This window comes from Pristiophorus japonicus, chromosome 3 (genome assembly GCF_044704955.1).
Source record: "Pristiophorus japonicus isolate sPriJap1 chromosome 3, sPriJap1.hap1, whole genome shotgun sequence".
In the NCBI taxonomy this organism is placed as follows: Eukaryota; Metazoa; Chordata; class Chondrichthyes; family Pristiophoridae; genus Pristiophorus; species Pristiophorus japonicus.
In genome coordinates, this window is record NC_091979.1 from 49,261,804 (window position 1) to 49,274,102 (window position 12,299).

Sequence of the window (12,299 nt, forward strand, 5' to 3'; positions counted from 1 at the left end):
AAAGAGGGGGCGGATAAATAGAAGCCTTTAAACCAGATTAAACCCCATTTTCAACAGCCAGCAACGTTCCTCTTCTCCAAAATATATTTGAAAAAAATTACAGTCCCCAAACTCCCAACTCCAACAAGACTGCATCATTAACACAGTGAAATATTTATATATTACAGTGTAAAATTTACACCATTTAAAAATAAGATTTTTTTTTAATTAAAAAAAAAGGAGGTTGGAATTGCTTTGCAACCACTTACCTTCAACTCTCCCCTTTCCAAAGCTTTCTTTTTTTGAAAAAGAGTCAAAAACAAAGGGTAATAAAGGGGCTGAAATGGCACTTAAAAGGCTGCTGGCCAGGCCCGGGAGGTCGGCTGGTTGTTAAGGGAGGTATCCAGGAAGTTTTTCAGACGCTCGGGATGTATCCGGTCGGGAATGCGGGATGATAATAAGAAAAAAGGGAGACGGCGGCTTTATTTCTGGAGACTTTTGTGGAAGCTTTGCACAGAGACAGAGAGAGAGAGAGGGGGTCAAGAGAGAGAGAAAAAAACCTGCAGCTGAAAATACCCAGTGCACTGCGCATGTCCCAGGACAGCGATTACCCAAAATGCTCCGAGGGAGAGGGGGGAGTGGGGGGGGGGGGGGGGAGCCGGGGGAGGTTGCTAACCGAGTGACGTACGAGGTGGGAGTCACGCGGCGGGTCAGAGGGGAAAGGACGGTGGGCGGAGTTATATAAAGGCGCCTCTGGCTTACCTGAGCGACTGCAGGAACGAGCGGGCCTGGCTCAGGTAGGTTGCAGTCTCGGCACTGGGTTTTTTTAAAAAATCATTAGCGTCTGCATTCCCATCACTGCCTGGGTTTTAATCTGTCTGCATTCCCATTTCTATTTGAAGTTTAGTCTCTGTCTGCGTTCCCAGTACTGTCTGGTTTTTAATCTGTGTCTGCATTTCCAGTACTGTCTGGATTTTAGTCCCGATATCTGCATTTCCAGTACTGTCTGGGTTTTAGTCTCTGTGTCTACATTCTCATTCCCATCACTGTCTGGGTTTTAATTTGTGTCTGCATTTCCATTACTGTCTGGGTTTTAATCTGTCTGCATTCCCATTTCTGCCTGGGTTTGTCTCTGTCTGTGTTTGTTTTAGTCCCTGTGTCTGCATTCCCATCACTGTCTGGTGTTTAATCTATGTCTGCATTCCCATTTCTGTCTGTGTTTGTCTCTGTCTGCATTTCCAGTACTGTCTGGGTTTTAACCTGTCTGCGTTCCCAGTACTGTCAGTTTGTCTCTGTCTGGGTTTTAGTCTCTGTGTCTGTGTCTGTTCTGTGCCTAGTTATGTTCTTTTCCACAAGTGGAAACATTCTCTCTATCCACTCTATTAAAACCTTTTCATAATTTTAAAGACTTCTATTGGGTTACCCCTCTGCCTTTTTTCAAGAAAGAGACCCAGCCTGTTCATCCTTTGCTGATATGCATACCTTTTGCATTTCTGGTGTTTTCCTTATAAATCTTCTCTGCACCCTCTCTAGTGCCTCTATATTCTTTTTTATAATATGGCAACCAGAACTGTACTCCAAGTGTGGTCTAATGAAGGTTTGATACAGGTTTAGCATAACTTCCCTACTTTTCAATTCTATGGTATGGTATGTTGCCTCCCTGGTGCAAGGGTCAAGGATGTCTCGGAGCGGGTGCAGGACATTTTAAAAAGGGAGGGAGAACAGCCAGTTGTCGTGGTGCACATTGGTGAAAAAAGGGATGAGGTCCTACGAAACGAATTTAAGGAGCTAGGAGCTAAATTAAAAAGTAGGACCTCAAAAGTAGTAATCTTGGGATTGCTACCAGTGCCACGTGCTAGTCAGAGTAGGAATCGCAGGATAGCTCGGATGAATATGTGGCTTGAGCAGTGGTGCAGCAGGGAGGGATTCAAATTCCTGGGGCATTGGAACCGGTTCTGGGGGAGGTGGGACCAGAACAAACTGGACGGTCTGCACCTGGGCAGGACCGGAACCAATGTCCTAGGGGGAGTGTTTGCTCGTGCTGTTGGGGAGGATTTAAACTAATATGGCAGGGGGATGGGAACCAATGCAGGGAGACAGAGGGAAACAAAAAGGAGGCAAAAGCAAAAGATAGAAAGGAGATGAGGAAAAGTGGAGGGCAGAGAAACCCAAGGCAAAAAACAAAAAGGGCCACTGTACAACAAAATTCTAAAAGGACAAAGGGTGTTAAAAAAACAAGCCTGATGGCTTTGTGTCTTAATGCAAGGAGTATCTGCAATAAGGTGGATGAATTAACTGTGCAAATAGATGTTAACAAATATGATGTGATTGGGATTATGGAGATGTGGCTCCAGGATGATCAGGGCTGGGAACTCAACATCCAGGGGTATTCAACATTCAGGAAAGATAGAATAAAAGGAAAAGGAGGTGGGGTAGCATTGCTGGTTAAGGAGGAAATTAAGGCAATAGTTCGGAAGGACATTAGCTTGGATGATGTGGAATCTATATGGGTAGAACTGCAGAATACCAAAGGGCAAAAAACGTTAGTGGGAGTTGTGTATAGACCTCCAAACAGTAGTAGTGATGTTGGGGAGGGCATCAAACATGAAATTAAGGGTGCGTACAATAAAGGTGCAGCAGTTATAATGGGTGACTTTAATATGCACATAGATTGGGTTAACCAAACTGGAAGCAATACGGTGGAGGAGGATTTCCTGGAGTGCATAAGGGATGGTTTTTTTAGACCAATATGTCGAGGAACCAACTAGGGGGGAGGCCATCTTAGACTGGGTGTTGTGTAATGAGAGAGGATTAATTAGCAATCTCGTTGTGTGAGGCCCCTTGGGGAAGAGTGACCATAATATGGTGGAATTCTGCATTAGGATGGAGAATGAAACAGTTAATTCAGAGACCATGGTCCAGAACTTAAAGAAGGGTAACTTTGAAGGTATGAGGTGTGAATTAGCTAGGATAGATTGGCGAATGATACTGAAGGGGTTGACTGTGGATGGGCAATGGCAGACATTTAGAGACCGCATGGATGAACTACAACAATTGTACATTCCTGTCTGGCGTAAAAATAAAAAAGGGAAGGTGGCTCAACCGTGGCTATCAAGGGAAATCAGGGATAGCATTAAAGCCAAGGAAGTGGCATACAAATTGGCCAGAAATAGCAGCGAACCCGGGGACTGGGAGAAATTTAGAACTCGGCAGAGGAGGACAAAGGGTTTGATTAGGGCAGGGAAAATGGAGTACGAGAAGAAGCTTGCAGGGAACATTAAGACTGATTGCAAAAGTTTCTACAGATATGTAAAGAGAAAAAGATTAGTAAAGACAAACGTAGGTCCCCTGCAGTCAGAATCAGGGGAAGTCATAACGGGGAACAAAGAAATGGTGGACCAATTGAACAAGTACTTTGGTTCGGTATTCACTGAGGAGGACACAAACAACCTTCCGGATATAAAAGGGGTCGGAGGGTCGAGTAAGGAGGAGGAACTGAGGGAAATCCTTATTGGTCGGGAAATTGTGTTGGGGAAATTGATGGGATTGAAGGCCGATAAATCCCCAGGGCCTGATGGACTGCATCCCAGAGTACTTAAGGAGGTGGCCTTGGAAATAGTGGATGCATTGACAGTCATTTTCCAACATTCCATTGACTCTGGATCAGTTACTATGGAGTGGAGGTTAGCCAATGTAACCCCACTTTTTAAAAAAGGAGGGAGAGAGAAAACAGGGAATTATAGACTGGTCAGCCTGACATCGGTAGTGGGTAAAATGATGGAATCAATTATTAAGGATGTCATAGCAGTGCATTTGGAAAGAGGTAATATGATAGGTCCAAGTCAGCATAGATTTGTGAAAGGGAAATCATGCTTGACAAATCTTCTGGAATTTTTTGAGGATGTTTCCAGTAGAGTGGACAAGGGAGAACCAGTTGATGTGGTATATTTGGACTTTCAGAAGGCTTTCGACAAGGTCCCACACAAGAGATTAATGTGCAAAGTTAAAGCACATGGGATTGGGAGTAGTGTGCTGACATGGATTGAGAACTGGTTGTCAGACAGGATGCAAAGAGTAGGAGTAAATGGGGACTTTTCAGAATGGCAGGCAGTGACTAGTGGGGTACCGCAAGGTTCTGTGCTGGGGCCCCAGCTGTTTACATTGTACATTAATGATTTAGACGAGGGAATTAAATGTAGTATCTCCAAATTTGCGGATGACACTAAGTTGGGTGGCAGTGTGAGCTGCGAGGAGGATGCTATGAGGCTGCAGAGCGACTTGGATAGGTTAGGTGAGTGGGCAAATGCATGGCAGATGAAGTATAATGTGGATAAATGTGAGGTTATCCACTTTGGTGGTAAAAACAGAGAGACAGACTATTATCTGAATGGTGACAGATTCGGAAAAGGGGAGGTGCAAAGAGACCTGGGTGTCATGGTACATCAGTCATTGAAGGTTGGCATGCAGGTGCAGCAGGCGGTTAGGAAAGCAAATGGCATGTTGGCCTTCATAGCGAGGGGATTTGAGTACAGGGGCAGGGAGGTGTTGCTACAATTGTACAGGGCCTTGGTGAGGCCACACCTGGAGTATTGTGTACAGTTTTGGTCTCCTAACCTGAGGAAGGACATTCTTGCTATTGAGGGAGTGCAGCGAAGGTTCACCAGACTGATTCCCGGGATGGCGGGACTGACCTATCAAGAAAGACTGGATCAACTGGGCTTGTATTCACTGGGGTTCAGAAGAATGAGAGGGGACCTCGTAGAAACGTTTAAAATTCTGACGGGGTTCGACAGGTTAGATACAGGAAGAATGTTCCCAATGTTGGGGAAGTCCAGAACCAGGGGACACAGTCTAAGGATAAGGGGGAAGCCATTTAGGACCGAGATGAGGAGGAATTTCTTCACCCAGAGAGTGGTGAACCTGTGGAATTCTCTACCACAGAAAGTTGTTGAGGCCAATTCACTAAATATATTCAAAAAGGAGTTAGGTGAAGCCCTTACTACTCGGGGAATCGAGGGGTATGGTGAGAAAGCAGGAATGGGGTACTGAAGTTGCATGTTCAGCCATGAGGATGTTTCCAGTAGAGTGGATAAGGGAGAACCAGTTGATGTGGTATATTTGGACTTTCAGAAGGCGTTCGACAAGGTCCCACACAAGAGATTGATGTGCAAAGTTAGAGCACATGGGATTGGGGGTAGTGTACTGACATGGATTGAGAACTGGTTGTCAGACAGGAAGCAAAGAGTAGGAGTAAATGGGTACTTTTCAGAATGGCAGGCAGTGACTAGTGGGGTACCGCAAGGTTCTGTGCTGGGGCCCCAGCTGTTTACACTGTACATTAATGATTTAGATGAGGGGATTAAATGTAGTATCTCCAAATTTGCGGATGACACTAAGTTGGGTGGCAGTGTGAGCTGCGAGGAGGATGCTGTGAGGCTGCAGAGTGACTTGGATAGGTTAGGTGAGTGGGCAAATGCATGGCAGATGAAGTATAATGTGGATAAATGTGAGGTTATCCACTTTGGTGGTAAAAACAGAGAGACAGACTATTATCTGAATGGTGACAGATTAGGAAAAGGGGAGGTGCAAAGAGACCTGGGTGTCATGGTACATCAGTCATTGAAGGTTGGCATGCAGGTGCAGCAGGCGGTTAAGAAAGCAAATGGCATGTTGGCCTTCATAGCAAGGGGATTTGAGTACAGGGGCAGGGAGGTGTTGCTACAGTTGTACAGGGCATTGGTGAGGCCACACCTGGAGTATTGTGTACAGTTTTGGTCTCCTAACCTGAGGAAGGACATTCTTGCTATTGAGGGAGTGCAGCGAAGGTTCACCAGACTGATTCCCGGGATGGCGGGACTGACCTATCAAGAAAGACTGGATCAACTGGGCTTGTATTCACTGGAGTTCAGAAGAATGAGAGGGGACCTCATAGAAACATATAAAATTCTGACGGGGTTAGACAGGTTAGATGCAGGAAGAATGTTCCCAATGTTGGTGAAGTCCAGAACCAGAGGTCACAGTCTAAGGATAAGGGGTAAGCCATTTAGGACCGAGATGCGGAGGAACTTCTTCACCCAGAGAGTGGTGAACCTGTGGAATTCTCTACCACAGAAAGTTGTTGAGGCCAATTCACTAAATATATTCAAAAAGGAGTTAGATGAGGTCCTTACTGCTAGGGGGATCAAGGGGTTATAGCGAGAAAGCAGGAATGGGGTACTGAAGTTGAATGTTCAGCCATGAACTCATTGAATGGCGGTGCAGGCTAGAAGGGCCGAATGGCCTACTCCTGCACCTATTTTCTATGTTTCTATGTTTCTATGAACTCATTGAATGGCGGTGCAGGCTAGAAGGGCAGAATGGCCTACTCCTGCACCTATTTTCTATGTTTCTATGTTTCTATATCTCTAGAAATAAACTCATTGGCGTTCAGAAGAATGAGAGATGATCTGATTGAAACGTATAAGATTTGAGGGGGTTTGACAAGGTGGATGCAGAGAGGATGTTTCCACTGATAGGGGAGACTAGAACTAGAGAGCATGATCTTGGGATAAGGGGCCACCCATTTAAAACTGCGATGAGGAGAAATTTCTTGTGGATCTGTGGAATTTGCTGCCTCAGAGAGCTGGGACATTGTCTATTTCTGTCTTAAATTTATTCAGTTTGTTAAACGATAAGGGGTTATGGGGAGCGGGCAGCGAAGTTGACCCGAGTCCATGATCGGATCAGCCATGATCGTATTGAATGGTGCAGCAGGCTCGAGGGGCCATATGGCTTACTCCTGCTCCTATTTCTTGTATTCTTATGTAAACCCTAGTGCTTGATTTGCTTTTTTTAATGACCTTGCTAACCTGTGTTGCAATTTTGTGATTTGTGTATTTGTATTCTGAGATCCCTTGTACCTCTACCTGACCTAGACTTGCACCCTCCAAGTAATTAGTGACTTCCCTAGTTACCAAAATGTAATACCTCATTATCTGTGTTGAACTGCATTTGCTAATTATATGCCCATTCTGCAATTTTATTAATGTCCTCCCTGTAATTTGTTGCAGTCCTCTGCAGTATATCCCTCTCCCCAATTTGGTGGTGTCTGCAAATTTAGATATTTTGTTTTTTGATATAAATTGTGAACCGTGGTCCCAGCATTGATCCTTATGGAACACCACCTTTTACCCCTACACTCTGTTTTGAAGCCAGCTAGCTATCCATTCTGCTACTTGTCCCCTGGCTCTGCATTCTCTGACCTTGTTCATCAGCCTATTATGGGGTACCTCATCGACGGCCTTTTGAAAATCTAGATAAATTACATCTACTGCATTACCATTGTCTTCTCTCTCTCTCTCTCCTACAAAAAAATTCAAATGTGTTGGTCAAGCAAGACATTCTCTTTTGAAATCCATGCTGACTATTCGTTGTTATATTTTTGGTTTCTAGATGTTCTATTTTCTCCTTTTAGTAGGGATTCCATTATTTTTCCTATCACTGATGTTAAGCTGACTAGTCTATAATTCCCTGTACATGTTTTATCCCCCTTCTTAAATATTGGTATTACATTAGGTATCTGCTAGTGATCATATTGAATGGTGGTGCAGGCTCGAAGGGCCGAATGGCTGACTCCCGCACCTATTTTTCTATGTCCTCTGGCACTACACCTTTTTTCTAACAAATTATTAAATATGTGTAGTAATGCCTGTGTTATCCTTTCCCTCAATTTCTTTTCTTGTAAAATGTGTGGATGCAATCCATCTGGACCAGGGGTTTTATTCTCTTTGAATTTGATTTGTTTATTTAATATATTCCCATTTTAAATGCACTTATCTCATTATTAATCTCATCTGATGCCCTGTCCACTTGTTCTATCTCTCTGGTAAATACTGAAGCAAAATAATGACTTCATATTTCTGCCATATCTCTAACGTTACCTGTGGTATTATGCTGTCTATCCTTGTCTTATGTCTGATTTATTATTTTTTTTAATGTCGTATTTTTGCTCCGAGATGTTGTTTAGCCAGCAGCCTTTTAAATGCTATTTCAGCCCCTTTATTACCCTTTGTTTTTGACTTTAAAAAAAACAGGTTTGGAGAGGGGTATGATGAAGTGAATGCAAAGCAATTCCTACATCCCTTTTTTAATTAAAAAAAATCTTATTTTTAAAATGAAGTGTACATTTTATACTAATCTAGAAATAAGTCTGTTATATTTTGGAGAAGTGGGACGTTGCTAGCTCTTGAAATTGGGGTTTGATCTGATTTAAAGGCTTTAATTTGGTTTACCAAGTGGTTTGTTTCATCACAAGGATTTCCTGAGGATTTTTCTTCCTATCTCCCCCCGCCCATTCCAATGAGTGCGAAAAATACAGGCTCCAGCCTTCTCCATACTGCCGGTGTGTTTTTTGGGGAAGGGGAAGGATCTGATGAGGCCATGTCTGAAACGTTAACATTTTCCCTTTCTGTACAGATGCTGCCCGACTTGCTGAGTGTTTCCAGCACTTCCTGTTTTTTTTCCGATCTCTACAAACAAGGTTTGTCCACGAGGCAGTGATCGGGTTAGCGCAAAGAATTTGCAGGGTTTTATTTCTTGTTGCAGACTCTGATTCTGCGAGCTTTTGACGCTGCAGGTTCAGAGGATTCCGCTCCCGCGGCTTCTTTTTAAAGATGGGCATCTCTCATCACTCGGTTGCTCCGCTCGGCTCTTTCCCATCGGTTTGTGCTGCGTTATGAAGACTGTTACCGTGGGTAGGCAGTGGATGGGATATTTCTACTTGTGTTACACCAGCGACAGTCTGATGGGGTAATTAAAGGCCGTGATAGCTGATCAATGTAAAAAATGTGCTGAGTAGTTCAACAGCGGAGCTCCCTTTAAATTTGTCTGTCGAACCACAATATCTTTGCTCCGTGTCATCAATAATGTATCACCGCAGCGGAGCTAAATTTACGCAGCGTAAATCGGGCCATTTACAAATATAGACGGAAAGAAGGAGTTGCCTTATCACAGCCCAGATCGTCCCAGACCGCTTCACATGCAGTTTTAGTTTGGATTGTGGTCACTCTTATTGTCATATATATTTAAAATGAACTTGAAAGTAAAATTTGGCTGCAGTTATATCACCACTTTTGGTGTGCATTGACATGAAAGTGTCATTATAACTCGGTGGTCAAGTAGGCTATCTTGCACCTCTTTCTTTGACTGGAGCATAGTGAAGTCAGATGAGCATTGAATCTCATAGCACTCGTAAGATAATATTGAGTCTTAATGTCATGATATGGATTGTTCACTGTCTCTCTATTAAAAATAGCTGCCGGGGAGTGAAGCTTTCTTGACAATCCAAAGTCGAAGTATGACGGAGTATACTTGTGTCCCATTGGCTGTACATCACAATGTAGAGGTCTCAAAACTGTAGTTGTTATAACTTTTTAATTTTCAAAACCCAAATTGTCAACAAGGACTCATTTTCAGAAAGTAAATTAAATGTGATAATCCAAATAGAAATATTGCCACTCTATTGTGAAACATTTGAAATATGTAGATCCTGTTAATTTTTTAACTTTTTTTTTACAGTTTGAACAAATTTCATCATGAGCAAAAGAAAATCTAAGGATAACAGCTTTTCTCTGGGAGAATGTATTGCTAAGGTTTGTATTTAAAGTTAAATTATGTGATCATTTAATTTGATACAGAAATCTGTCACCATATTTCTGGTGACTGGTGTTTTATTTTTTTTTAAAGAAGGTGTGGTTAAAAATGAATTGATTGAAGAATTGCACTGCAAGTGCATGCTAAAAGAAAAAACTTGCATTGATATTATTCCTTTTTATGCCCCATGTAGTTGCTATTATGTAGGCAAATGTGGCATCCAACTTGCACGCAACAAATTCCTAAAAATAGCAATGAGATGAACAGTTAGTCTCTCTGGTGTGGTGTTGGTTGAGGGATAAATGTTGGCCAGAACACTGGGAGAACTCACCTGCTCTTCAAATAATGCCATGGGGGTCTTTAAGTCTACCTGCGGCAGCAGGCAGGAGCTCAACTGCAAGATGGCACTTCCAACAATGCAACACTTTCAAAATTTCAACCTAGATTATGTAAAATCTTGGAGTGGGTCTTGAACCCATGATCTTCTGACTCGGTGAGTATTGGGTGAGCAAAGCTTCTACCTGATAGTTTCACTTGGAGAAAGCAACAAGTTTAGTTCCAACAAAATGCTTAATCTCTACTGCATTGCTTGATCTTCATTGAAAGAAACTAATCCAAGTAATGACTGCATTTTGCATTTGTGTTGTGATCCTGTCCTGATAACGATACTTTGTCCTGACAAAAAAGGTTGAAATCCAAGGCTGATTGTTTCTGAAGTGCAATAAAGTGTGTTGAGATGGGAAGTATATTCTTATGAGCTTAAGAAATGGATGATCAGCACTCAGAATTTTACCAACAGGAGTATCATTGTACAATTGATACTAAGCATTAAAGGACAAGACAAGATCACCAATGCAAAGATCATGTTACATGCCACTATAATGCTGAGAGGTTGTTTCCTCTGACTGGAGAGTCTAGAACTAGGGGTCATAGTCTCAGAATAAGGAGTCGCCAATTTAAGACTGTGATGAGGAGAAATTTTTTTCACTCGGAAGGTTGTGAATCTTTGGCATTCTCGACCCCAAAGGGCTGTAGGTGCCGAGTCGTTGAGTATATTCAAGGCTGAGAGACTTTTGGACTCTGGGGGAATTAAGTGATATGGGAATCGGGCGGGAAAGTGGAGTTGAAGTCGAAGATCGGCCATGATGGCAGGCTCGAAAGGCTGCTCCTAGTTCTTGTGTTCTTGTATTTAGTATGACTGGCATCAAAGAGCAGCTTAAATTAGTGATGCTGGTGAGCAAGGTTAGAAGCAAATGTTCTCCTGTAAGCTTGTAAAATGGCAAATGTTCCTGTGATGGAGGGGAGAAGGAAGTGGTATAAAGACACTATGAAAAATCTTTATGTATAATTTCCTCACTGACAACATATTATTTTTCCCCCACTGCCAATAGGGGAAGTATGGCACTGGATTGGCAGGAGTAGTATGTTACAACAATTGTACATTCCTGTCTGGCGTAAAAATAAAAAAGGGAAGGTGGCTCAACCGTGGCTATCTAGGGAAATCAGGGATAGTATTAAAGCCAAGGAAGTGGCATACAAATTGGCCAGAAATAGCAGCGAACCTGGGGACTGGGAGAAATTTAGAACTCAGCAGAGGAGGACAAAGGGTTTGATTAGGGCAGGGAAAATGGAGTATGAGAAGAAGCTTGCAGGGAACATTAAGGCGGATTGCAAAAGTTTCTATAGGTATGTAAAGAGAAAAAGGTTGGTGAAGACAAACGTAGGTCCCCTGCAGTCAGAATCAGGGGAAGTCATAACGGGGAACAAAGAAATGGCAGACCAATTGAACAAGTACTTTGGTTCGGTATTCACTAAGGAGGATACAAACAACCTTCCGGATATAAAAGGGGTCAGAGGGTCTCGTAAGGAGGGGGAACTGAGGGAAATCTTTATTAGTCGGGAAATTGTGTTGGGGAAATTGATGGGATTGAAGGCCGATAAATCCCCAGGGCCTGATGGACTGCATCCTAGAGTACTTAAGGAGGTGGCCTTGGAAATAGCGGATGCATTGACAGTCATTTTCCAACATTCCATTGACTCTGGATCAGTTCCTATGGAGTGGAGGGTAGCCAATGTAACCCCACTTTTTAAAAAAGGAGGGAGAGAAAACAGGGAATTATAGACCGGTCAGCCTGACCTCAGTAGTGGGTAAAATGATGGAATCAATTATTAAGGATGTCATAGCAGTGCATCTGGAAAATGGTGACATGATAGGTCCAAGTCAGCATGGATTTGTGAAAGGGAAATCATGCTTGACAAATCTTCTGGAATTTTTTGAGGATGTTTCCAGTAAAGTGGACAAAGGAGAACCAGTTGATGTGGTATATTTGGACTTTCAGAAGGCTTTCGACAAGGTCCCACACAAGAGATTAATGTGCAAAGTTAAAGCACATGGGATTGGGGGTAGTGTGCTGACGTGGATTGAGAACTGGTTGTCAGACAGGAAGCAAAGAGTAGGAGTAAACGGGTACTTTTCAGAATGGCAGGCAGTGACTAGTGGAGTGCCGCAAGGTTCTGTGCTGGGGCCCCAGCTGTTTACATTGTACATTAATGATTTAGACGAGGGGATTAAATGCAGTATCTCCAAATTTGCGGATGATACTAAGTTGGGTGGCAGTGTGAGCTGCGAGGAGGATGCTATTAGGCTGCAGAGTGACTTGGATAGGTTAGGCGAGTGGGCAAATGCATGG

General features: G+C 43.1%; 2 protein-coding genes across 8 annotated transcripts in view; one reads left to right on the top strand and one right to left on the bottom strand.

Moving 5' to 3' along the window:
- mbd5 (methyl-CpG binding domain protein 5) overlaps positions 1-557 on the bottom strand; it is a 294,362-nt gene extending 293,805 nt beyond the window's left edge. For all 6 annotated transcript variants that reach the window (XR_011592643.1, XM_070875343.1, XM_070875345.1 and 3 more), the window contains exon 1: positions 249-557. The gene's annotated coding sequence lies outside the window, so the exon portion shown is untranslated. The remainder of the gene's footprint in view (positions 1-248) is intronic.
- A 118-nt stretch (positions 558-675) lies between these two features.
- orc4 (origin recognition complex, subunit 4) overlaps positions 676-12,299 on the top strand; it is a 109,504-nt gene continuing 97,880 nt past the window's right edge. Inside the window, exons 1-3 of one of the 2 annotated variants that reach the window (XM_070875348.1) lie at positions 676-776; positions 8,434-8,497; positions 9,535-9,608. In XM_070875348.1, coding sequence (XP_070731449.1) covers positions 9,552-9,608 — 57 coding nt within the window. In that variant the 5' untranslated portion in view covers positions 676-776; positions 8,434-8,497; positions 9,535-9,551. The remainder of the gene's footprint in view (positions 777-8,433; positions 8,498-9,534; positions 9,609-12,299) is intronic. The other variant, XM_070875349.1, reaches the window with a different exon arrangement.